General features: G+C 57.3%; 2 protein-coding genes across 4 annotated transcripts in view; one reads left to right on the top strand and one right to left on the bottom strand.

Annotated features, from left to right (window-relative positions):
• TMEM63B (transmembrane protein 63B) lies at positions 1-24,760 on the bottom strand. Of its 3 annotated transcripts, none has more exons than XM_066359318.1 (24): positions 24,497-24,760; positions 18,075-18,257; positions 17,746-17,825; positions 17,468-17,506; positions 16,420-16,510; positions 14,796-14,833; positions 13,567-13,709; positions 13,414-13,465; positions 12,808-12,916; positions 11,995-12,065; positions 8,175-8,255; positions 7,606-7,729; positions 6,907-7,040; positions 6,628-6,765; positions 6,334-6,487; positions 5,294-5,400; positions 5,022-5,108; positions 4,759-4,824; positions 3,455-3,617; positions 2,792-2,897; positions 1,551-1,718; positions 1,199-1,314; positions 940-1,020; positions 2-693 (listed from the first exon to the last, which is right to left on the bottom strand). In XM_066359318.1, exons 2-24 carry the CDS (start codon positions 18,231-18,233, stop codon positions 502-504), a joined length of 2,499 nt encoding a protein of 832 aa, XP_066215415.1. In that variant the 5' UTR covers positions 18,234-18,257; positions 24,497-24,760; the 3' UTR covers positions 2-501. The 3 variants fall into 3 exon arrangements, with proteins under 3 accessions (XP_066215416.1, XP_066215415.1, XP_066215413.1); XM_066359316.1 differs by lacking the exon at positions 24,497-24,760 and adding an exon at positions 23,893-24,008; XM_066359319.1 differs by lacking the exons at positions 17,468-17,506; positions 24,497-24,760 and adding an exon at positions 23,893-24,008 and having other exon boundaries at positions 1-693.
• MRPL14 (mitochondrial ribosomal protein L14) overlaps positions 24,103-26,185 on the top strand; it is a 13,703-nt gene continuing 11,620 nt past the window's right edge. The window contains exon 1 of the mRNA XM_066359320.1: positions 24,103-24,235. The gene's annotated coding sequence lies outside the window, so the exon portion shown is untranslated. The remainder of the gene's footprint in view (positions 24,236-26,185) is intronic.

Below are 26,185 nucleotides of genomic sequence, written 5' to 3' on the forward strand. Positions count from 1 at the left end.
CCCCAGGTCACCCCCCTGGCTCAGGTCTGACTCTTCCTCCCACTCGACACCCCCTCCTCTCTCATGCACCCGTAGGGGCTGGAGGCTCCGCTTTCCTGGAGTGCCAGATCTTAGGGGGTCTTGGGGGAGGAAAGAACTGGGGGCTGCCCTGATCCTCTTGCACCCCCCCAGGTCTCCAGCCACGGCACCAGCTCTCCATTTTGGCCCTCATTAACCCTTTCCTGACCACCCTACTAGCCTGGGGGGGGCACTGATCTGGGGGAACTGTGTCCACACCCCTCTGCCCCGGGGCCGGCTCGGGGCTCTCCTCACTGAGGTTGGGGGCTCCCTCCCCATCTCTGGTGAGGGAGAGCAGCAAAACCCCCAGGTTTAAATACCTTAATGAAAGCAGGGGATGGGGGAGGAAGGGGTTTTAGATCTAATAAATTATTAGCATTATTTTTAGTGTCCATGATGGGGAGGGGCGGGGCAGGGCGTGGCCTCCAGGGCCCCTCCCTCCCCTTACTGGTGAATCTCATTCTCTATGAGGCTGTCCTCGCAAGACTGGAAGTCTGTGTCCGTGAGGCCGTCAGGTGGCATCAGCAGCTCCTCGTCTTGGGACGAGGATGATGGGGGCTCGTCTCCTGAGCTTCCAGGACCCCCCTCCCCATCCCCGTCCCCCTCCGAGTCCTGCAGCACCTGAGCGATGTATTTCTGAAGGGAGGAAGGAGGGAGGAGGGAGGGAGAAAGTGAGGGAGGACCGCCGCCCCTTGCGGGGAGGGGTGATGGGCAGTGCCTTCTGCCCGGGGAGGTGGCCAGCACCCATGAAGTCGGGTCTCACCCTGCCCGTCCCCAGCAGTGGGTATGGGACAGGCTTCCCTTTCTGGAGGATAATGGGACGCCCAGCGTTAGGGCTGAATCTCAGAGGCACCTCCCTTGGCCAGGGAGTGGAGCACTTACTGCAGATTTGGGGACAGCGGCAACAGTGGGGGGCCGTCCATTGCTTCTGGAGTCCACGGTATCTGTCTCTGTGTGCTCAATCTTGAGGGGCCCAGAATGAGTCAGGGGTTGGGGGGTGCGCCCTTCACTCGGCTGCAGTCAGGACCCCACACCCTTTCGGCACCCAGCGGCCCTGCCCTCAGCTCCCAGCCATGCCCCTCACCCCTGCACACCCTTGAGCTTCTGCCCTCAGCCATGCCCCTGCCCCCTCGCCCCACACCTTGTAGTTGTGGGCACTGAGGTATTTGAAGTGTCCGAAGCAGACGTGGCAGAGACAGATGACAATGGTGATGACCAGGACCACAAATGTGAACATGGACGTTGGGGCTAGGAACCCTGTTATGAGGGGGGGTGTTAAGGAACGGGGCTGCTCTCTCTCTTCTGGGACCCCTTCCAGGAGCCCACCGCCCCATTCTGCTTCCTTCTGAATGCAGCCCCACTCCCAGGTACTGCAGTGCTCGCAGGCCATGTCTGCGGCCCCCACGATCCCGGATCTGCCTGGGGCCCACTCGGCCTCGCCTCTGGAGTCCCTGCCGCCCCCAGCCCAGCTCCCTAGGGGGAGGGGCCCTCACCTGTGCGCATGGTGGAGAAAAAGAGCAGCCAGAAGAGGCAGAGGATGGGTGCGGCCACCACCTGGTTCACGGCCCCCGAGTGGATCTTCTTGTCCAGCTTGGCCGGCAGGTAGGCGTAGTAGAGATTGTACCTGTCTACCAGGTGCTTCAGCAGCATGTACATGAGCCCTGGGGGAAGCCACAGGGGCCCTGCCCTTGGAACCAGAGCCATCGGAGCTCGGCGTGTCCGTCACAGGTTGTCCTGGTCCTTCCAAGATCACTGAAGGGCTGGCCTCCCTTCTCCTGCCTCAACCCCACAGGCTCGTGTCTCCACAGGAACCCCTTTCAGCAGCCCCTCACTAGCATACTACTAGAAATCCATTCATTCGGGCCAGCAAGCATCCTGTTAAAATCTATAGCCCCTCACTAGCATACTACTAGAAATCCATTCATTTGGGCCAGCAAGCATCCTGTTAAAATCTATAGCCCCTCACTAGCATACTATTAGAAAGCCATTCATTTGGGCCAACAAGCATTCTGTTAAAATCTATACAATTTCTTTTTTTTACACTTGCTCCCAAGCCGACGAATATAAATTAGGTGGTAAGTTCTATTTTCCTGGAAACTGAGGGGATGGAAGCTTTTGAATGAGGACAAGGAGGTTAGTTTGGGAGTTGGGAGCCTTCAATAATGAGGGAGAGTAGGTAAAGAGTTAGGATGTTAGCAGGGGCAAAGTAGAGGCCACTAGTGGAGGCAGTAGTTGAAGAGAAATTTTGCTCAAGTTCAGAAGAGGGACTTGCTTAAGTCACACAGCTCAGCTCTATAGCAGGGCACTTTCTTGACCGGCAAGGACCCAACCCCACCCTGGAACTGAAGGTCTTTCCTGAGATTATAGGCTGTGTACAAGTGTGCCCATGGATCCTGTGTAGATGTGTTTGTGTGAACACCTCAGTGCGTATGTGACGTGTCTCCCAGTGTATCTAGTTGTGTGAAGGCCTTGGTATGGGCAAGCATGGTCATGCTGGGTGACTCTGCCCAGGTGTCCAGCACCCCAGGTGGGCCAGCCTGAGCTGGGATGGCTTTTCCCCTCCTCCCCCCCAGGCCGGGTCCCAGACTGAGCCAGGAACCGGGCGGGAGGCCCGAGGGGCCGGTCTCCCAGCCAGGGCCCTGTCCACTCAGGGTGGCCTGCCTTACTAGAGTGGAGCGGGTGAGGTCCCGGGTCCCCCCGAGCAGGGCCCAGGTCCCGGCGCGGCGGCGCCTACCGAAGGGCACGATGATGGGGCAGGTGATACTGTAGGTCATGACCACCGTGAAGACGCACATCATCCAGGCGTAGGCTGCGCCAAACTGGAACTCGTAGGCCTGATGCTGGGGGGGAGATGGGCAGGGTGGTGGCTCAGGGAGGGGAGGGGCAGGCCGGAGGGGCACAGGGCAGGCAGGAGGGGAGAGGGGGCCGGGAAAGCAGCGGCGGGGAAAAGGAATCCCATGTCCAGGGTACAGCAAGGCAAAGCAGACGGAGGGAAGAGCTGTGGCTGAGAAGGAGGTGAGGGTGTGGAGTGACAGGGCATGGGGAAGGGCCTTCACGGATCAGGGGCTGAAGGGGGGTGCTTGGGGATGGGATGCCCAGAGCCCTTGTGTGGGGTTAGGACCCAGGGACCCTCTGTGTAGGGACCTGGATCTCCCCCAACTCCCAGCACAGAAGACTAAGCTGTCAGAACTTGCCAGGGCCTTCAGGGTTATCTCTGTCAACTCATTATAGTACATACTGGAAAACTGAGGCCCAGGCGGGAAGGGGATATAGCCCAGGGCCACGGAACTGGGCTGCCCCAGCATTTATAAGCCCCGCGCCCTAGCACGCTGCCGCCGTTTCCGGTTGGGCCCACCAGGGGGCGCTGTGCAGGCCGCTGCAGCCCCAGCGGCCGTACCCGCTTCACGTTGCGCCTCTCGGCGGCGGAGCGCGCCAGGCAGAGCCGGATCATGTACATAAGCAGGCCCGGGATGCGCAGCAGGTCCATGGCGTTGCCGATAAAGGCCGAGGCAATGACGTAGTTCACGAAGAAGGCGCCGTTGTCGGGCAGGAACACGCACCTACGGGCACCAGGTGCTCCAGCACTGCACCCCTGGGAGACCTGGTGGCCGCCTGCTCACTGCCAGCGCAGCAGGCACCACACCTTCTCCCCCAACGTGCCTTGTGAACACCCACGTGTCCCCAGCTCAGCCCTCAAGCACCTGGGTGCCCCAGCGTCCCGAGTGTTAGCCCCAAAAGCAGACGCCAGTGTCAACAGACACCTCCAACACCCTCAATGTGCATGGTCATAACCTCCGAGTGAGCCCAGAGGCACCCTGAGTGCTTGTGCCCCAAAGACCCACGGAGAGTGTTTGCGACCCCTAAGGCCACCGGTAGTCAGGGTAGGACTGCCTGAGATCTCCACAGACCCCCCATGAGACCTCCAAAGATCCCCGGGAGTGTGAGCCACTGACTCGACCCCGTTACCCCAGAGTATGAGCCTGTCACCTCCAGATATCCTCCCCTAGAGATCTTCAGGGGGAAGAGCTCAGGATGCTCGTGACACCCCAACTGGGAACCCAAGATTACTACAGATGGCCCAGAGCAAGACCTCGAGAGCTTGCACCCACATTGCAGCCACGGTACGCGTTCCTAAGACCCCCTCATGAGGATTCCTGGAGAAGGTGTCTCAGAAAGAACACCACAGCCAGTCCTCTGAATAGGAGCATGAAATTTCAGAGGTGTTCCCTGCACTTGTGCCCCATGAGTACCCCAAAGTGTGAGCCCCAGAGTCCCCTGTAGATCCTCAAAAGTGTGGGCTCCAGCAACCCTCAGGGATACTTCTAGGAACCCCCAAGTCACTACACAGTATGACCAAAACCCCACTACATATATCTCTTCAAACCTCCCACGTGACGCTCGACTCTCAGAGTTCATCCCAGAATACAAGCCCGGAGCCTTCTAAGAAATCCTGAGTGGGGGCCTCAAAGACACCTTGAAGGGGACCTTGGCGTGAGCCCCAACACGACTGGAGGGACATCTCTCAATACACCTGAGACACCTGCGAGTCCTCTGGGTGATCCTGCCGGCCTGCGGCTGCCCCTGCTCCTCCCCTCCACAGGGGTAGGGAGCTTTCCTGTTCCCTCCCGCGGGGAAGGAAGCGCCTCTCAGGCACACCCACCCTCCATCCAGTCTCCTTCCCTGGGGACCCCTGTCACTCACTCAAACCGAATGGCTGCCTCAGCCAAGAATTTCTTGTCAAAGAGCCAGCGGAAGAAGAGGTCCAGGCTGGAGAGGGGGAGAGGTGTGGTGGGGGCTGGAGTACGGATGGGGAGTCCCAGACAAGAGCCTCTGAGGATGCCCCCTACACGTGGGGTCCCTGGCTCGGTGGGGGGGGGGGGGAGGGAGGAGCCTGAGCTGCTTCCTCTCCCCATTCTGCGATTCCCCTGCCCCACCCCAGCTCCCACCCCTTCCTCTGGACCCACCTGCTCAGTCCCAGCGAGGGCAGGAGCAGCACCATGAAAATGAGGAAGGTGTAGCACTTGTGCATGGTGGTCCTGTTCTCCCCGGAGCTGGGCAGGCGACACAGGGGCAGAGGTCAGGCAGCCAGCCCTCACGCTGCTCCCCCAGGCTTCCCAGGGTGAGGAGGCTGGCACCACCGCTTTCCTGCCAGCTCTGGGACCCGCAAAGCAAGGACCCACCCGGCCCAGGGCTGCCCAGTGGCAGGGGTATACCTCTGGGGGCCGGGGTGTCTCACCGTGTCCAGTGGGCTTCAAAGAAGGCCGAGTAGTAGACGATGGTGGGGAGCAGGGCGGAGAAGCACCACAGCAGCAGGGTGGGGAAGAACTGGGTGATGATGGGGTTCTGCAGTGGGGCGCGGGGGTGGGGAGGAGTCAGAGGAGCACAGGCTAGTGGCCCTGCTTGCTGTGCTTCCCGCCCCTCCCCCACGGAGCCCTGGGCCCCACGGCTCTCAGGGCCCCACGTCAGGAGCTCAGAACATCTAGAGGCTGAGAAGAGGGTGGGGAGCAAGACTTGTGTACAACCCAGGATGAAAAATATTAATTAGCATTTTCTGAGCACCTACTATGTGCCAAGCACTGACCATGTACTTTATATGTATTCCTCACATTAACATTACCCCATTTTACAGATGACCAAACTGAGGAACCCCGCCCCCCCCCACAAAAAACCTATTTGCTAGCTTTACCCAACTAGTGCACAGTGGGGTAGGGATTTGAACCTACACAGTCTGGCTCTTATCTACTGTGCTATTATCAGTCAGTGATTTTCAAATTATCTTCCTTTAAATTGCGCGGCAGGAGGGGTGAGGGGACACCAGGTGAGGTGGCCCCACTGCACTGCCGTCTGTACAACCCTGCTTTTCCACATTGGGTCTCATGTCAGGTTCCTTCTGAAAGAGGCTCTAAGCTTAGAGGCCAAGGACCTGGCCTGAACCTTCCATTCTGCCACTGGGGAGAATAAGGGGTGAGGGGAAGGGACTTATCCAAGGTCACACGATCAGTTAGGACTGGGCCTGGGTTCTCTTTCTTTCCCGGATGTCTCTCTAGGCGCGTGTCCATGCAGGGGTGGCTTCTCCCCCGGGGGGAGGTGGTGAGGAAGCCAAGGGGAGCCCACAGGGTTTGCAGCCCACAACCCTGGTCGTGCGGGAGCTTCTTGGTGGGGCAGGGCTGGGCGGGAGGCACCCCGGTTCCCCATCCCACCCCCAGGACGGGTTTGGGGCCTGATTTCTGTGTCCCGAGACACGGAATGGAGGGGTGGGGTGGGACGTGGCCTCACGTTGAGGTACTCCACGGGCTTGGTGACGTTGAACTTGTCCATGGTGGTGATGATGATGGCCGGGGTGGTGAGGAAGAAGAGGAGGATGAAGAGGACGACATTGATGACCAGGCAGCGCAGCCACCAGATGAAGCCGCGGATGGAGAGGTGCTCCCTGGGAAAGGCAGGGGAGGTGGTCACTCCAGGGACCGAACACCCGATTGGTTCTCAGTGACAGCTAGGACCTCCCACCTGCCCCCGCCCCCTCCCCCACAGGAGGCCCCCCGGGCCCCCCGAAGCCTGCCCTTTGCTCACCAATAGATGTTCTGGGGGTCGGGGGCATAGGACACAGTCCAGTTGGAGATGTGCAGGGACTCACTGCAGGACGAGGAGCGTGGCTCCCCGCGACAGGTGCAGCCCTGGCATTTACACACGTTGAAGTCCTTCAGTATACTGTGGGGATGGACACCAGTGGCCACATCACCAGCTGATGGGGACTCCGCTGCCAACAGCTAGCCATGAGCGCGGGGACCTGGGAGTCCCAGCTGGGCCAGGGGACTGGGGCCGGGGTGGGCGAGCTGGGAGGAGGCTCACATGGCGGTGATGGTCTCGTTGTGGAAGGTGACAAAGGCCATGCCAAGAGGCTTCTCGTTCACCTTCTCCTTCTCCCGTTTGTAGTCCTCCTTCAGCTTCTGCTCCAGCTTCGTGTAGTACTCGATGGCCTCCACCTGCCAGGGAGGGCGGGCAGGCTCTGGGCAGGGGCTGGGCTGGTGCCCACAGCGCTGGCCAGGACTGCCCCAGCGCTTCCTGCAGGCCGGCCACTGCTCTGAGCTCTCTCTGTCCCTCACAACAATCCTATGAGGTAGGTGTAACTAACCCCATCTTACAGATGAGGAAACTGAGGCCAGCGCGGTCAAGAAATCTGCCTAAAGCCAGAGCCACTAAACAGAGCATAACACTGTCCTCTTGGCCGACCTCTTCTGATTCAGGGTTAGAAAATGTGGTCCCTGGAGGGACAGGGGACGACCTCACAGCGGGAACAGGTGGAGCATGCCCAGAGGGAGGCGCGCTGCTCCTGTCTGGGCCCCGGCCCCGGCCCCGGCCCTGCCTCCTCTGGGAGTCTGTGTACCTCGCCGCGTCGGTGTGCAGGGGCCGTCTGTGTGCGCATGCGCGCACGTTCCCAGGGCTGTGGGACATGCGCCGTGGGGAGCTGCCTTCTCTGCCGTGACCCGGCTCCTTCCAATGCCTCCCGTACCATGGAGGCCCTGAGCTCTGGGCCAGCCCGCCACGTACCTGCTCACAGCCTCGCACCACACAGCAGCAGAGGTGGCCACAGGGCTTGGGGTTGATCATGGTGGGGACATTCTCTTTGCTCTGGAGGTTTGTGAAGTACAGCTTCCCCCGCTCAGCCTTCTTCCTGCAGAAGAACCAGGTGCCCAGTCAGACACGGACCGGCAGGGGCCAGCGCAGGGCTCATTCAGTCCAGTCTCCAAGGACAGGGCTCTCTTGCTCTTGGGTTTGGTTAGGATGCATGGTCCAAACATGTCCCCACCCCAGGGTCTCCCTACCCATCCCGTGAAGGCCAGAGATTCTCCCTCACTTCCTCACACTGGGGTAGGAGAGTCTGTCCTCAGTGGGGTGAGGACATGAGCCCCTTCCCTTCTGCAGCCAGCTCTAGCCTCCAGGCCGGTTCTCTCCAGAGCTGAGCTGATAAGCACTCCAGGGGCTGAATTAAAATCCAATGCCTTGGGAAATGCCTGGAAGGGAATCCAGGCTCCTCGATGGCAGCCAAGGTGCCCCCCACAATGGGCGGGGGGCCCCCACGCGTCACTCCCTGCACCTCCGGTCCCTGGCCCCATTACCTCTCTGCGTCGAGGAACATAAGGCGAGCCACGTTGTAACACGGGCGGGCTTCCAGAACCGTGCAGTTGGGGTAGGCCTCCCTGAAATAAAGTCCACCGTCACCTTCTGCAGGGACCCTGCCCACCGGCCCCCAATTTACAGGCGCGACGCCACCACCTTCAAGACACACATCCCCAGTTGAAGTTCCCTCTTTCGTAGTCTACAGATATAAAAGTGCCCCAAGAATAAAACTGCTTATCTGAAGAGGGCAGCGTGCACCCAGAGGCGTAGGGGCCTGGGGGGCCGATGACCCCAAACGTGAGCGCGCACGCATGGAGACACGCCCATTGTCCGAGGCTGTGAACTTGACATTGAGGGAAACTCTTTCTCCTCATGGGCTATTCCCTTTACTCCTGTTCTCAGAAGATCTGGTACGTAGCCCTTACCATGGATTGACCCCAACTAACCTACAGCCCAGTCTACAGAAGGACCAGCCAAAGATTAATCCTGAACCTGACTTGAGTTTGACCTCTAACCCTGGACAGAGACTGATGCTTTACCTTGACCCAGACTGATCCATAACCCAGACCCACGACTGACCCTCTCACCCTGACCAGGACTGACTCCAGCCTTCACTGGACACTGGCCCGAGAGGGCCGTTCCTGACGCTCAGCACCGGGCACCTGGCAGGGCTCGAGGGACCCCTGCTGGCCGAGGGCAGCAGCAGCGCCGTTCCGTTCCGGGCACACACGGCTCCCTGAGCCTCACCCCTCCTTTAGACTGGGCCCCACTACAAAAATGCTATGCAAGTCTCATGTCACCGCACTTATATGTGGAATCTAATGAACGAAATAAACAAACAACACAGAAACAGACTCACAGAGAGAACAGACCGGCAGCTGTCAGAGGGGAGGGGCGGGGGACTGGGTGTGAAAGGTGAAGGGGTTGAGCAGAGGAGAAAAGCTCACAGACCCACACACCTTCTGTATGTGACCACGGGAGGGGCAGTGGGTGGGGGGAGGGGGGTAGATGGTGACGGAAGGAGACAGGACTCGGGGTGGGGAACACGTGGTACAGCGTACAGACGAGGCATTAGGAGATGGTGCACCGGAACCTATGTGACTTTGTTGGCTAAGGTCAATCTAATAAATTCAAATAAAACCTCTTTTTTTTTTTTTTTAATGAAGGATCACTAAGTGTTAAAAATGCCTGAGAGGCCTGACCTGTGGTGGCGCAGTGGATAAAGCGTCGACCTGGAAATGCTGAGGTCGCCGGTTCGAAACCCTGGGCTTGCCTGGTCAAGGCACATATGGGAGTTGATGCTTCCAGCTCCTCCCCCCTGTCTCTCTCTGTCTCTCTCTCCTCTCTCTCTCCCTCTCTGTCTCTCTCTCTCCCTTTCTCTCTCCTCTCTAAAATGAATAAAAAAAAAAGTGCCTGAGATAGTTTTAAAGTAACAGGACGGACCACACAAACCCATGAGAATTTGGAAAATGGAACCTGGGACAGGGTTCTTGAAAAGCACTTGAGACCTTTCCTCTGACAATGTTGTTTTCAAATTATTTTAGGGTTCCTCTTTGTAAGGGCCTCACCTCTGTGGCAGGGTGAGCCCTCATTCTCCCCCGACTAATCTCTAATCCCTTAATCCCCGCCACACAGGTTCCCTGAGTTTGCATACAGGATAGTCCCTAACTCTGCTGGGTCAGTCCTCCAATCTAGACAGACCCCCCAGACCTGGACCATTACCCATGCCCAATATTTTCAACTAGACTAGGAGCCCCATGAGGACAAGGCCATTCTTTGCCTATCATCATATATCCATACTTGAGCCAACAGCTTGCACATAGTAGGTGCTCAATAAACATGTATGTGCTGAATGACTGGATCAATGAAACGGCAATTCCATAATATTCACTCCATTGATTCCCCAAACTCCAATTCAGACCACAGGCTCCCCACTCCTGCTTTTAGGTTAATCACAGACTGTTTCCTAAACAGAACCACAGACTGACCCCTTGGTTGAACAACTTGGACCGCGAGCTCCCCACGCACAGCCACCAGGTATGGTTCTTCGTGTCTGGTATGACACACACGGCATGGGCACAGAATGTGTGCAGAATGAACAGACGCCTGGCTAGAGGGGTTTACTCCCTCACTGCACTTGGGTTTCTGCTCAGAGTCGCTCTGTCCTAGTCCCCCCGCCCAGCCTGTCAACCCCCCTCCTGACTCCTTCATTCTGCCCTCTTCCTGCTGGTTCTCCTCTTGGCACCTGCCCTCACTGGACACAGTGTCTCCCTCAGCCCACTGTGTCAGCAGATGAGGGCAGGGGCTTCTCCTTCCTGTCCTCTGCTGTTTCCCCAGCTCCTACTCTAGTGTAGCCCAGAGCAGCTCGACAGATACTTGTTACTAACGGACTCGCCGGGACAAGCTGACAGCGGTTCCAGTTGAACGGCAGGCAATATGAAGATGTCACCTAACTCTCAGCATATCCTGTCCTTAATCCTGACCCAGATGGCCACAGTTGGACCTCCAGACAGGACCCCATATCATTTTCTCATACTGACCAAGTTTGACCTAATGTTGACTGCTGTTCTGTTAATTGTATGAGGGCAGGGCCCGTTTCTCATTTATTTATGCCCGGGGTATAGAAGGTGACTAATAAACGCCTATTGAACGAATGAGTGTTTATCTACCAACACTGATCACGAACCAGTCACTCTCCTGTAACACAGAAGCATGGAATCTGACGCTGACCAGACACTGACTGACAGCTGCCCTGACCCGGAGCAATGCCTGATCTCCGATCCTGCTGACCAACAGTGTACCTAGACCTCCCGAAATCCTGATCCTGACCATCAATGCCACTTATCAAGACCGCTGGCCAACTCCTAATTCTATTTATTTATTTATTGTAAAGAGAGAGGAAGGGAAAGAGGGGGAGAATGTGAAAGAGAGGAAGTAAGGGAGGAAAAACAGAGAGAGAGAGAGAAAACACATTGATTTGTTGTTCTACTTATTTATGCATTCAGTGGTTGATTCTTATATGTGCCCTGAATGGGGATCGAACTCGCAACCTTAGCGTATCAGGATGACACTCAAACTGGCTGAGCTATCCTAATTCTGTTCACAGACTGACTTCTGACCAATTTTTGACCAGACGCTGGACCAGCTCCTAAAGCTGTGCTCCATACCGTGAACCCCCTGAGAGTTCAACGATCTTTTCCCCACGTTTATAGTCCCAGGGCCCACCTCAGTGACTGTGCCTTAGCACTTGAGAAGGGCTGCTGATTGGGCGAATGAATGCACGTCAGGATCCCTAATCCTGCACACAGAGCGTCCTGGGCACCTGGGACCCCTGGCTGTGTCTGTCCCCGCCCCGCTAAGGCAGGCTTCAGGCGTTGAAAAGAGCCTCAGAGAACACATAGCCCGGGCCCTCCTGGGCTCCCCGATGATCCACTGAAAGTCAAGGGGCTTCTCCCTGCCGGCCTACATACAAACTCCAGAATGTCACATATCATTTTGAGGCAGCTACACACTATGGACCCTCGGGCAACAACCCATGAATCAGTTCAAGCCGGAGACGATGGGGGGCAGAGGGTGTGTGTGGAACAGACTGGACTCACTTCTCAAGTATTTCAAGTATTTCTCTCGTGTCCCTGGAGGGGCCTACCACCCAGCCCAGGGGCCAGAGCGCCCTAGAGCCAGAGCATTCTTCAGTCTGACCACGCTCACTGCGGCCCAGACCTCTGCGTGGCGACACGGGGGCGAATGAGGGGGGTGTTGGGAGGTGAAAGGCAGAGGAGGGTCTGCAGGCCTGGGGCTGGGGCAGGAGTGGCTACTCACTCAAAATGCTTCTTGATCTTCTCTGACTCTGCGTATTTGGAGATGCCGTTGATGAAGAGAGTCCGCTTCACCTGGAGTGAGAGGCAGGTGAGGGGTCCTGGAGGATGTGGGGGCGGGGACCGGGGGAGCAGAGAGGAGCGGACCGGGTGGGAGAGGCCTTAGCTGATTTCTAATGGGCACCAGGCCGTGAGCCTAATGGAAGATCCGTCTGGGCCCTTGCTCCCTGAGGGGCAGAGGGGAGGAGAGAGGAGAAAGGCACTACCAGGTGTCCCCAAACTGCGGCCCCCTGAGGCCATTTATCCAGCCCCCACTGCACTTCTGGAAGGGGCACCTCTTTCATTGGTGGTCAGTGAGAGGACCACTGTATTTGGCAGCCCTCCAATGGTCTGAGGGACAGTGAACTGGCCCCCTGTGTAAAAAGTTTGGAGACCCCTGCTAGTCTCAGGTCCTCGGGCCATGAAGACCCAGGACAGCGGCTGGCATGGAGTGTGCGTGTCCACTGCTAGTTTAGCGAGTAAGTGTAGAAGGGGAGGGAACTTCTCTACCAGGTCATCAACCACAGCTGTTTCCCCGTGTGCCGGGCACAGCATGGGGCGCGTCCACGCGTGGCTTCACTTCGCCTTCCCGCCCACCTCGGGAGAGGAAACCGCAGACTCACAGGACGGGGGCTCCTGGGCTGCTGAGCCAGGATTCAAACCCAGCTGGCCTCACTCTGGGGCCGACATACCCGAGCTGAGGCCAGAGAGGCCGGCTCCGCCCGCAGAGCTGAGGCCAGAGAGGCCGGCTCCGCCCGCCCGGGCTCCGCCCACTCACCAGGTCGTCCTCCTTGTAGCGCATTTTGGACGTGTGCCTGCGCATGCTGTAGACGGTGAGCAGCAGGTACAGGAAGGCGAAAGAGGTGTGCAGCCAGAGCAGGTTGTTCCTGGCAGAGAGAGGGCGTGGGAGCCACGGGGGCTAGGCACATGCTCAGACACCCCCAAACTCCCAGTGTTAATGAAACCCTTGGACAGGGCCCCTCTACTGCCACCAGTCTTCTGGAACAGGGACACCCCAGAGGGCAGCCCCACACTGCTCATCCTCTAGACCCCAAGAGAGTTCCATCCCAGCTGAAATGTCCCAGAGGTCATCTCTTCAGGTCCTACCCCTGGTTACACTACCCTCCTCCTGACCCCGCCCCCCAGTCAGCCTCCGAGCCTGGCCCGCCCAAGGCTGCGTCCTTCTCTTCTGTGTCTGGCCATTCCTGGCAATCCACAGCGGGGTTCTTTCTATCTCTGTGGGGTTTACATCCCCAGCCCTCAGGGGCCCTCAGCCTCAGACTCAGCCACCTGTCCCCAAACACCCCCCGCTTTCCTTCCTGCCTTGTGAGGGCCTGGAACCGGACACACACCCTGCTCTCACTGATCAGCTTCTCAAACTCACCCTGATTTCAAGTTGGCAATGGTGGTTCTCCCGAAGCTGTAGGCATTGTTCTCTGGAGGGTGGGAAAAGGGAGAGGAGGACAGGGGGTCAGGGCCTGTCCCCCCCACCCCCCGTCCCCTCCTCTCTGCCCCACCCACCCTGGCCCTCACTGACCCAGCAGGTCCCCTGAGAAGTTGACGGGCAGCACGATGCCGACGGAGAGGACGCCCACGACGACCAGTAGCCCAATGATGTGCCGCTGGAAGGACAGGTAGTGCACCGCGTCGCCCCCACACTTGTCCCGGATCTCATCATCCCTGCGATGCAGCCGGGAGGAGCCGGGTGAGGACCAGGGCCGGGGACAGGGGCCGTGACTGCCTGCCCTCGCCCACCCCCGCCCCGCCTCCACAGCCCGGCCAGTCTGGCAGCAGCGTGGGGCTGAACTGGCGTCTCTCAGTCCCCTATTCTCTGGGAAGGGAGGGAGAAAAGGAGAGGGAGGGGGAAGGAAAAAGAAAGGATGCAGGGAGAAGGGGAGGAAAGAGGGGAGAATAGAGAGGAGAGGAATAACAGGGGAACAGGAAGGGAGGGAGGGAGGGAAGGGAAGGAAGGAAGGAAAGGAGGGAGGGAGGGAGGGAGGGAGGGAGGAAGGAAGGAAGGAAGGAAGGAAGGAAGGAAGGAAGGAAGGAAGGAAGGAAGGGAGGGAGGAAGGGAGGAAGGACGGACAGGGGAGGGAGGGAGGAGTAAAAGGAGGAGGAGCACTGTAGAGAGAAAAGAGAAGTGAATGGAGGGAGAAAGGAAAGGAGGAAGATGGGAAAGGAAGGCTGAGGCAAGAGGAGGAGACATGGTGACAGGAAGAAACAGGAGCAGGATGTTGGACGGGGGTTCAGGAAGCAGCAGTGCCTTATGGGCCCAGTGCAAGCCAGTCCATGGACCCTCGGGGAGGGACCCTGGGGGCCGTGGGCGGTGGCGGTGCTGACCTGTCCAGCTTCCTGCCTCTCTCAGCGCTCACTGCCTGCCTGCCGCACGCGGCCTCGATCTCCTGACTTCTGCCTGCTGGATACGGGCTCCTGCCTGCTGCTGGCTGGCTGCTCCCAGCCTGCCTGTGTCCCCACCCGCTGGCTGCATGGAGGCTCGGAGGTGGGGGCCCCAGCACCGGCTCCCACAGGGCGGAGCGGGGCCTCCCAGGCAGGGGGGCACTCGGGAGACCACGGTGGGGGGTCAGGTGAAGCCAGCTCAGGGGACAGCCGAGGCCAGAACGCCAGTGTCCCGGCCTCCTGCAGCAGAGAGGAAGGTGCTGGGCTGGCTAGGCCCTCAGAGCGGCTGGCCCCTGGATTTTGTGGGGAGATGACAGGTTCTGAAGTTTCTTTGTTTCTTTCTTTAGAGCCTGAAGACCATTCACTTACTTTATCCTGAAGATGGCTGTCAGCCAGGAACAGAAACCCTGGGGGGACAGAGGGCCATCAGCTACAGCCCCAGCCCACCGGCCTGAACCTCCCCTTCCCCACGTCCTGCTCACCCTGGCGCCGCTTCCACGACCCCCTAAGGAAACCAGCTCAGCCCAGAGGGAGAGAGGGCGGTGCTGGTCTTCCAAGAGGAAAAGGACCAAGGCCAACGTGGGTAACCTGTGCACTCTCTTGCCCGGAGCCACGGACCTCTGCAAATGCCCACCGGGCAGCAGTACCGGAGCGAGTGCTGCAGGTGTGTGGCCAGGGCAGGGACGGGTGGGATGGGGTTCTGAGAAGAGTAGCTAGTAAGAAGTTTGCAACATGGCTGCACAAAGCAGACGGCTGGGCCGCACGGCCTGAGGTCCTGCCCCTTGCCCGCTAGCACACCTGCGAGGGACAAACCCCGGTCCCTACGGCTGTCATCTCCCACCCGCAAGCCCCCAGGCCTGCCTTCAAGCAGAGACCACACTCAGAGCAGGGGCGTCCAGCGGAGGGCTGGGCAGGGAGAACCCTCCCCCACCTTCGTACCAGGAAAAGGTCCAGGCTTAACACAGGATGGGAGAGAATGGTACCCTCTGATGCCGGACTCTGCTACTTGCTGCCAAAATCAGCCGAGTCTGGGGACCATCTGGATACCTCTGGCTAGCACTGGCGACACTGCTGCTTAACCACTTACCAACACGAGCCCAGTTCAGGAAGCTGGCAGGCTTCTTCCGCTAGTTATCTCAGCAGCTGCTGCCCCTTGGGCCCCAGCCTAAGCTAGACTGACCAGGAACACCCTAGCAGAGGTCCCCAAACTTTTTACACAGGGGGCCAGTTCACTGTCCCTCAGACTGTTGGAGGGCCGCCACATACAGTGCTCCTCTCACTGACCACCAATGAAAGAGTTGCCCCTTCTGGAAGTGCGGCGGGGGGCCGGATAAATGGCTTTAGGGGGCCGCATGCGGCCCGCGGGGGCTGTAGTTTGGGGACGCCTGCCCTAGGGCCTAAAGATTTGAGTTCTGACTAGGACACCCTCCCTCCCACCCACCCCCGGCAGAATGAGGAGGCCAGGCAGGTAACGCCAGAGTATCGGGTCTGACGTGAAGGGGGGTCTGGGGACTGCTGCAAGTCATCGAGTACAATCCTTATCTTTAGGGACCACTGCCACTTGGCTCCGACCCAGAGGCAGGTCAGCCAGCCCCTCCCACCCAGCCAGGGGCTGCCAGCCTGCAACCTCCCAGCAACACAATGGATTCTGTAGGTTTTGCTACGCGGCATGGAAGGCTCATTATGACTTCTAAGACCATGTCTAAGGAGAAAGGTGTCCTTAGACTTAATCAGCAGAGGCAGGCACAGAACTGTGCTGTGAAACAGTCTGAAATCATGGGTGTTAGGTTTGTGCCAGTTTGGAGGCTGATGTGGAGGACAGAGCAGGGAGTTCTGGGTCTGGGTGCTTATCCTGTGGCTCTCAGAGAAGCACTGAGAAGAAGGCCACACTCCCTAGGTCCCTAAATGGGACCCCTGGAAGCCAGAGGCTGCTGAGCCCACCTGCCCCGGAGGACCAGGGCGTGGCTAAGAAGCAGGGGGAGAGGGCACTCACGTTGTCTCTTTGGTCAAAGTCCACGGAGCTGGAGACAGACGTGAGACGCTCATACCGGTCATGACTGTCCCCGTGCATAGCTGAGGCCACACTGGGGGTGAGGAGACGAGAGATCAGAGAGCCTGGTGAGTCTGCGCCCTTGGGGAGAGCAGTGGTGGAGGGGGTGGGCTCCCCCTCTAGTTTCAGGGGTGAGACAAGGCACAGAGAGTGCGGTGGCTGAAGCAGGGAGAAATGACTGCCCTCTCCCTGCTTCCTCTAAATCGGCCTCTTCCCTTCAATGGGGTCTAGGGCCACGGATACAGGCAGTAGGCCAAGGGAGAAGGGTGTCTTCATTATCGCCCCCTGGAGGTTGAAGTAAGAATGTGAACAGCCTTGCAGTTCAGGAGCTGACAGAGCGAATATTATGCACAGGGCAGAGGGGGTGGGGTGGGGTGGGGGTGGTGGTGGTGAAGGAAAGGATAAACTAGGAGAGCCCCAGAAGGGTGGATAAGGGGGGCTTGGAGATGTCTCCCAGGTGGGCCCCTACCCGCCCTCTTCCCTGAGCCCGGCAGCTGCCGAAATTGCAACACCAGTCCTATAGACAGAGACCGTGATGTGACACAAAGGGCCAGACTTGGGGCTCTGTGGGCAGGCCCCCTCCCAAGCCGCCAGAAGAAGTGATCAGAGAACCCTGGAATGTGAAGAACTAGCTGTTAGGGAAGGCACTGGTGACACCCAATCTTGTCTCTGCGACCAACAGGGTGAGTGCACTGAGTTTCCGGGAGGACGACCCCTCCACTCCAGCCAAACACGGCCACGTAGGCTGGGCGCAGCGGGAGGGGCGTCTCCCAGGCAGAGAGCCAGAGGGATGGGTGGGGGGGGGGCGAGGCAAAGACAAATTGAGGAGCCCCCTGCTCTGCAAAGCGCACCGCCTGCCTTAATTCGAAATAGGAGCCTGCAGAAGAGAAAACTGCAGAGAAAAACCAGCACCGGGCAGGAAGAGAAGAGAAGCGAGAGAAGAAAGGAGGAAGCCGGTTTAGTGGGGGTGAGGGGCTGGTGCCCCACGTACTATTCCTGCTCCACTCGGTCCCTCTCCTGCCGCCGAAGCCTGAGGACAGAGAACAGACAGAGTTAGCAGGAGGGGGGGGGGGTGGGTCGCTGGAGACTGGCAGGGGATCACGGCCCAACTGGGGGCCCTCATACTCCCCATGCCTGCTCTGGGGCTGGTCCCTCTTTGTGCCCCCAACAAAGGGGGATGACAGAGGGCTGGCTCTTTCCTCTACCTGAGGAGTGTGGAACAAGGTGTGTGTGCATGTACAGGGGTGGGGACGAGTCCCCAAGCTTTACCTGTCTGCATCTGTCACCAAGGCCAGCCGCCCATAGTCCCAGGCCACCTTCCGGAGGATGGAGAACAGGAACAGCAATGCCTGAGAGGAGAGGGAGTGGTTGGCAGGCGGAGAGGCCCCCCACCCGCCGGACTGGCCAGGAGCAGGGGCAGAGGGGCCCTGGTGTGGGCGAGTGGTTAGAGGCTAGGCTTGGGCTGTGTGATGGGGGGTAGCTCCTGTAGTTAAGCCTGGGGAGTCAGGGTCAGGTGGGAGAGGGATTAGAGCTGAAGGTGTTCGCAAGCTGTATACAGAGTGTGGGTGGCAGGGTGTGGGTGGCAGGTGGGCACTCACAAGGAAGCACATGAAGTCCAGAGCCAGCACAGTGGGGACACCCCCGAAGGGCAGGCCCTGCAAGACGGTGCTGCGGATGCGGGCGCTGTAGCAGTAGTCCTTGGGGTTGCTGTTGTTGACAGCCGTGGTGCCCAGTGTGGCCAGCAGGAAGGGCAGCATGGCTGCTACTGCCGCATGGTCCTCCTGGGCAGAGGGCAGAGTGGTCAGCGGGGCTTGGCTCCTGCCCCTCCCACGGCTCTGGCACGGGGGCGTGGGGAGGGGGAAGTGCCGGCAGATCCCGGGGCTGCCTGGGTGGGTGGAAGCTCTGGCCTCCGGAGATAAGGGCCTGGGAGGGAGGGTTGGTTGAGTCACATAGATTCACCTTGACTGGCTCTCAGGCTGTGAGGCTGTGACCCCACCCTGGGTCTGAGAAACTCGGCCCAGATCTGGACTGGGGAGACTGGTTTTTCTGAGCTGGAAGTTGTCTGTGCGTCTCTAACATCTGTGGCTCACCGCCTCCATACACAAGCAAACACTCCGCAGACACACCGCGTTTCTGTCCCTCCCTGTCCCAGGCAGGGGGCAGAGCTGAGCTTGAGGGAGGACGGGGTGTGGTCCTATCTATGCCTGAAGATCCAAGGCTAACAGGAGGGGTCTCTAGACCAAGGAAGAATTGGTCAGGGGCCAGCTACCTCACCCTGATCTTCTCTTTCTACCCCTCTTAGAAAAACGGCGTGCTTTCATTTATTTAGAGTTTTCAACTGTTAATCACCTTCCCGATATAATTGGTTTCAAAATAAGATATTCAGCTTCGGAGCTGGCCTCTCTGTCCCCAGAGTAGGGGGTCTGAGAATAGGGTGAGTGGGAAGTCAGTTAAAAGTAGGACCTCTGGATGTGTGTTACTTGCCTGGCCCCAGCCACTGGTGCTCACTTTCACTCTTTTTCCCCTGCCGAGGCAGCAGCTACAACTCTCTCTCCTCTGACTTCCTTGCCTCTCGCCAATTATCTCTGCACAGGAGTCACCTGAGTGGTGTGAGGACTACAACTCCCAGAGTGCCCAACTCCTGCCTTGGGAGCAGGGCAGGATGGGAATGCTGTGCCTCCAGGCGAGATTTTCCATTGGCAAAGGCAGGGAGAGTGGGCGGGGGCCTCTTAGCCTGCCCAAACCCCCTCCTGCCAGGGTACTGCCCTCCAGTCCACTTCCCAGCCCCCGCTGGGCTGTCCAGCCGTGGTTGGTCCGAAAGTCCAGGTGGATGGGGTGGGGAGGAGGAGGGCAGGGGCAGGCAGCCCAGATGCCTGGGTTCTGGAAGTGCCTGGGGATGAAGCAAAGCAGGGCTCTGGGGAGGCTCCCAGGGCAGAAAAGTGTGGCTGAGGCATCACTGCCCCACCCCCGTTTTAATGGAGGGCCCCTGGGGGCCCCTTCTGCTGACAACACTGAAGCTCTGTGTTGGGGGGAGGGTCTCCAGGGAAGAAAGGAAAGCAGACAAAGAGAACAACAAACCCAGAATTGGTGACAGCAACTCTGGGAAGTATCCCCCAGCCCCCTGGGGTGACTCAGAGGGTATTTCCTGCCCACTAACCCCTGACCCCCCCCCCCCTCCGCCCCAACACTTCAACTGCAGGGCAAGAGGCACCGGCTCTTAGATCAAGATGGAAGCTGGGATTGCTTATGTGTTCCACTTGGTCCCAAGGAGCCTAAAAACCTGTTTTAGGAAGGTTAAGGCAGTAACTGCCCTGTGTTATGCCTTTCTCTTCCTTTCCAGCCCATGTTGCCTTAAAAAACAACAACCACCACAACCCACTAATGTAGTAGTCATAGCAGTACCATTTATCGAGTACCTACTGTTTCAACAATACATACATGATTTCACTTAATCCTTGACAATCCTGAGTTGGATGTCATGTTATTTTGAGATGAGGGTAGAGGGGCTCAAAAACTCCCAAAGTCATACGACTAATAAAGTGATGGACCCAGGATTCAAACCTAGTTCAACTTTCTAAAGCTAGGCGGCTTTCTCAGGGCACCACGACGCTTTTCTGGTGTGCCTAGAATAGGACTCTGCAGACCATGGAAACTTTGGATATGCTTGTTAAACGTCCGCTGGCTGGAGAACACTGGAGCACTGAGTGCATGTTTGTATTTAGGTTTGTAAGCATATGTTGATGTGTGTATTTGAGAGTGTGTGTGTGGGGGGGAAGCCGGTGACTGCGTGGCAGTCCACAGAAATGAAGTGAGTGTTGGTCTCTAAGTGCGGGTGTGCACAGAGGTTTGCCTGGGAGCCTGGGTGTGTAAACACAAGGTGCTCAGAACTCCGGAGTACCCCAGGGGAGGTTAAAGGTAGGTACAGGTATCTTGGGTCTGTGCTATTTAAGGGGTGTGTACATTAGTCTCCTCTTAACTCCCAGCTCCAATGCACCAGAAATCAAGACGGCTCATTCCCACTCCTTGCCTGTTTTTCTCCCCAACTCCAAGGCTCCACCAGGACAGAATGGAATGCGTATAAATCCCTGGAGCATCAACCCCCTTTCCATCCTCTCCACTTGCAAGGAAGGTGTGGATCATTCTGGGGACTTCTACAGTAACGGAACCCAATAGGATGGGTGAGGAGAGTCCAGGTAGATGCTTGGTAACCGAAATCACCATGTCCTTCTGGGGACTCCGTCTTTATGGTCACAAAGCACTCTCCCCTCCAACACTGCACTGTTCTTCCCACCTGCACTGTGAGGAAAGTAGGGCCGGCTTGGTCAGATCACTATCCCCATTTTCAGGAACCAGGGAGGAGGAGGTCACAGGGCAGGTAAAGGGTGGAGTCAGGTTTGGTGGCTCTGCTTGCTGACAGGGTTACTCCAAGCTCTTAGCTGTGGGGGTGGGATTGCTGGGCTGAATTTCACCAAGGGCAGCTGTTCCTTCATTAAGAGCAGCTGAGAGGGACGAAAATGGGGCCAAAATTTTTTTAGGGGGAGGGTTAGGTGGTAGGGGAGGGGGGCAGTTCCTCTACTCCATGGGGTTGTCAGAGTCAGCTGTATCTGGGAATTTCTCTAGTGTGACACTGAGGCTTTTAGCTGGAAGTGTCTATAGAGAGTGATGGAAGATTTTTATTTCTAGCTAAATTAGGTTGTTATTTACCATTAAGAAGAGTGTGCATGGTAGGGATGGGGGAGTTATATGTTATAAGTTTTTTCTTACAGGGTTACTTGGAAAGATTTAATTTAGGGCTTGGGATCATAGGAAGGCAATGTGGTCTAATGGGAGGAGATGAAGATGGAAGCTAATTCTTCTACTATGTAACCTGGGCCTCAGTCTTCTAATCTGTAACAATGACTATCCTTGCTCTGCCCCTGCCAACTTCAGAGGGATGGGGAAAACTGTATCCACGAGTGAGGATAAAACTAAAAGGAAAAGAACGCATTTATCAAATACTTTAACTCTTATTCTGTGGCAGGCACTGTTCTAAGCGCTTCATAAATATTGACTCATTTACTCCACATTACCACTCAAGGAGGACAGTGAAGTACAGAGGGTACATAACCTCCCCAGCGTCACACAGCCAGTCCGTGGTAGAGCTGGGCATGGACGCAGGCAAGCTGATTGGAGGCTATGCTCTTACCCACTGCTCTTTGCTGCCTGTACCAACAGAGGATCCACTTCTCCAGGTAGCTGAGGGCTGCCAGCTACCAATCTGGAGAAATACCACACCCTATTTTTCTACCTGCTTGCCTTCCCTCTTGCTTGTATCTCCCAGACCCTCCACTTGGGTCTTGGGTTTGTGATTTTAGGCTCTGAGGCGTGTGTCAAGAACAAGGCTCAGAGCCTGGTGGTTAAGAGTACAGACTCTAGGATGAGACAGATCGGGCTTGATCTGGGCAAATTACTTCACCATGTTGGGCCTCAGTTCCTTTATCTGTAAACTGGGATAATAACTTAGTCATGTGGTTGTTTTAAGGATTAAACAAGATGACTTATGTAAAGCTCTTAATACAGTTCAAGGTACATAATGGGTTCTAAAAAATCAGCTACTGTTTATTAATGAGGAGTGGAATAAAAGGGGCTGGTTTGGTGGAAGAAAACTGTTAAATAAAATAAAAGAAAACATAGAATTCAATATGATAGAGCCCCTCAGTCAGGATGGGCTTCTTGTTATACTATATTTGAGACTACCATTGAGAGTCAGGGAATGTTCCCAAACTCTTCAATCATACCCGCTCCATCTGTAGCAGGCTGGGAGGTGGCAGGACCAGAGGGGGATGCTTTGCTAGAATGGGTCAGAAGTTCAGAGAAGAGAACCCATTATTGATCAACTACCAGGCAGGGTGCCAGGCTCTACCTGTGTCGTCTACTTTGATCCCTATGATAAATCTTGAAAGGAAGCGATAGTAAATACACTTTTTAATTGAAACTAAGGTTCAGACAGGTTAGGTAACTTGTCAAGGTCACACAGCTAAAGAATGGCAGAGCTAGAATTTGAACGGAGGTCTCCAAGACTGTTATAATTGGAGGAAACCTGTAGGATGTCCAAATGGGGGTTCTTCGCTACCTACCACCTACCTTCTGCCTTGCCACATCCCCACCCACCCACCCACCCACCACCCAAGGGCCAAGACTGAGTTGGGAAAGCCAACAGCAGGCCTCAGCATGTGCCACCTGGGGCATGCCAGGGCTTGGACCCTCTGGTGCCCTAGAGGATAGTCATGCTGCCAGCACATCCCCACTGGAAGCCTGACAGACACTCCCACTCCTCTACTCACAAGTGCCTGGGAGGCAGGGCTGGGGGCCCCTCCTCAGTAGAGGTTGGGCACAGCCTCACAGCCTTATTCTTCTTAGGCTGCTGCAGACCTGGGGTGAGGCTAGAGAGTGGTATTGGGCAGAGAACCCTAGCCCAACCCTCGCCCCCTTCTCCCCGGGGAACAGCAGTGCTCAGCGGGTAGACCTCCGCCCAGGGGACCCAGGCAGGTGGCAGCACGGAGCCCCAAGGGCAGCAGGACCCTCTGACCTCTCCTCTCCACTTCCCAAGCGTCCTTCTCTTCTGGGACACATGGCGCCAAGGCTTTGGGACTGTCCTCCTTAGGTGGTCAGAAGGCCAGGAGGGACAAAGCGCGTCCCCTCCCCCCAACTGGGCCTTTGCCCCACTCGCGTTTCCGCGCTGAATCCTTTCCCCACCGCACCCTCCAACGCAGGCCCGGGCGGCTCATGAATGAACTGCACTGTGTGGGGCGCAAGGAGAGGACACGCTCCTGGGGCCAGCCGCCTTTCCAGCCCGCCGACCTGTCCTCAGCCCCGCCGAGGGCAAGGGCCGGCCTCTTGCCAGCACCCGCGAAACCTGCCTTAGCCCGAGCTTGAACCCCTGCCCCGGGGCCAGCTTCGGGGGTACTCGGCCCCTGGAGCAGGAGAAAAAATAAACCGAGGCCATCGTACTTGGCCACCCTAGAATGCAAAACTCGGGGGCGGGGGCGGCAGGTTCCCCACAGCGGCGGCGGGTGGACCGGGCGCAGCTGGAAGCCCGAAGGGCCGCGGAGAGGTGGCGCACCTGGACCCGGCAGGTGGGAGAAGAGTGGCTCTAAGGGGGCGAGGGTCCCACCCCTCGGGATCTCCGGAGGGGTGGGGACAGAAGGCGGTGCACATCTGGACACCTGGCAGGGGTCGGAGGGCTCACATTTGGCCCACGATGGTGTGGGGTTGGGGGCAGCGCGCGGCACCAGTAGGTCCCGCGGGCCCGGGCACCTCTGGGTCCCGCAGGAGGTTGAAGGGAGGGGACGCGCAGCTGAGTCTGTTTTTTTTCTTTGGGTGGTGTTGGGATCCTCAAAGAAGAGAGAGGGGACTGGGGAAGGGTCGCGTACTCACCCCCCGGCGCAGACTCGGCTCCGGCTCGGAGCCCCGGGTTGGGGCGGGGCGGGGCTGGGGGAGGGGGAGGGGAGTCGCTGGGCGGCTCGAGCTCCGGGCTCCTGCGGCGGCCGCGGCAGTGTCGGGGGAGGGAGAGCGGGAGGAGGGAGGGGAGGAGGGGGCGGGGCCGTGCAGGTCCCACCCCCCCACGCCAGGACACGCACGGCGCGCGCGCACTCTCAGATCACCGCCCGCCCGGCTGGGCCCGGCGCGCAGGCGCAGGGCGACAGGCCGCGTGGAGGCCGGGGGGAGGTGGCGCTTGCTGGTGGGGCCCGCGGCGGGGTATTCCCGGGAGGCGAGAGCGGTATGGAGTGGGGGCGGGGGCACCTTGGGCGGGGGCTCCCCGCTCCTAACTCATCGCTTCCCTTCTCCTTTTCTTGCCTGCTGTAGGGGAGGCGCCCTCTCCAGGGTGGGTGAGGAAAGGCCGGAGTGGGCGGGCAGTGGGACCTTAGGGCCACAGGGGCTGTGGGAGGGGTGGCCTCTGACCGGGGCCCTCCTCCTTCCCACTCCCCAACGCGGCGGACCTCCTGCGGCCTTTGCGCCCGCGCCCCGGGGCGGCGCTCACCTGCCTTCCTAGGGATTCGGGGCAGGCCTGGGTAGGGATGGGCTGCGGTCAGGCCTTCCGCGAGGTGTCCTCGCCAGTCACTCTAGCGCGGCTCCTCGAGTTTGTTTTCTTCTCTTGTCCTCTCTCCCCTTCCCAGTTTGGATCTGGAGATGACTTTGTGACTTGTTTTGTCGGTCGCTTCTGCGGTGTGGAGAATGAGTCCACTGCTTTCACTGTCGCGCAGATGAGTGCTTCCCCTGGCGCCAGGGGGTTCCCTGGTTTCTCATTTCACCAGAGGCTGCATCTGCTGGGATTAAGACTGGATAGATTAGATAGATCGTGTGTGTGTGTGTGTGTGTGTGTGTGCGCGCGCGCGCGTGAATATACACGTATAGGAGTATATCACCCACACAAATAGGCACAAAGTACCAACTTATTCATTTGATTTTGGGTTCCTAGAAGATTCTCTTCCCCTTAAGCTTGAAGGAGTTGGTATGGGGACAGAAAAAGTATTGCTTTTCACAGTGGACAGTAAATGGACTTTGCCACCCTAAGAGATGGAATGGACAATTGATAAAGAGGTTAACAAAAGGGCCTAGGACAGAGTCATTCTGGCTTATTGGGAAAAGCTGGGAGGTTGGGAGATGCTTAAACCTGGACTGCTGGACAGGGGAAGGGCACTGCACATTTGGGCATGCCTGGTCCTTATGGTATGTCGGTATCTCTGCGGGCTGCTGACTTTTTAAAGCATTCATTAGTAGCTTGCAGAATGAAGCTATAAGGTTTGCTTCATTGCAGTTCAAACTGAACTTCCATTCAGACTGAGTCCTATTGGTTAGTTGGAAATCAGTTGAATGGATCACAGCCATCATTAAAAAAAAAAGGAATAGACGATAGTAGAGTGCATTGTCCTTATCAAGGTTAAGTATTGTTTCTTGACATTTGCTGCAGGTATATACACATGTGTGAGTATGTAAGGAAATGTTTCTTTTTGTGTGACAGAAAAGTTTGAAACCTACTGGTCTCGTGTATCCTCCTGTTTGCCCTTTTGCCTTCCTCATTCTGAGTCTTCACTAATTTAAAACTGTCCTCAAGGATGCAGTTAGCATGCCAGGAATATACCGTGAAGAGCAGACTGGGTCTGTTTCTTCAGGGGGTGTACTGCCTGAGAAGAAAGACAGTTTAGTCTTCACTCATTGGAAATACATGCAACTGAAGAACAGAATTTTGTTAGGGGAGGAAGTAGGCTGGGGTACCCAGGAAGAGGAGAAAGGAAGATGGGGTAAAGGGTCTTTGGTAGACTGCTTGGCAGGAGCCGTCTTTGTATTATAGGTGTAGATTCCCAGAGTTGTTTTGGGTTGGAGAAGGTAGTTTAGCTGAGATGGTATCTACTCTAGTTTGGTTTTTTTTCCCCTCTTGGATGAATTGTTCATTTTACCTGTAGAGCTTCTTGGGTGTATATTTCCTCCAAAACTTTTTACATATGGAGTTGATTTTATGGTTGTAAAGCTGCTGTGCTCCATTGCCAAAGAGCACTAAATAGCACTGACGATGGATATCTGAAAGGGAAATGCAGGCCGTAGTTACCTGGTTTGGGATCTCTGAGGATCACTGAAGCCATTTATTATGTATGTATTATTATTTTTAATAATGCAGTTATGAATCTGAACATGTAGTGGATTCTGATCTATTTCTGCCAGTGCCTAATTA

The sequence above is a fragment of the Saccopteryx leptura genome, chromosome 1, assembly GCF_036850995.1.
Source record: "Saccopteryx leptura isolate mSacLep1 chromosome 1, mSacLep1_pri_phased_curated, whole genome shotgun sequence".
Lineage (NCBI taxonomy): Eukaryota > Metazoa > Chordata > Mammalia > Chiroptera > Emballonuridae > Saccopteryx > Saccopteryx leptura.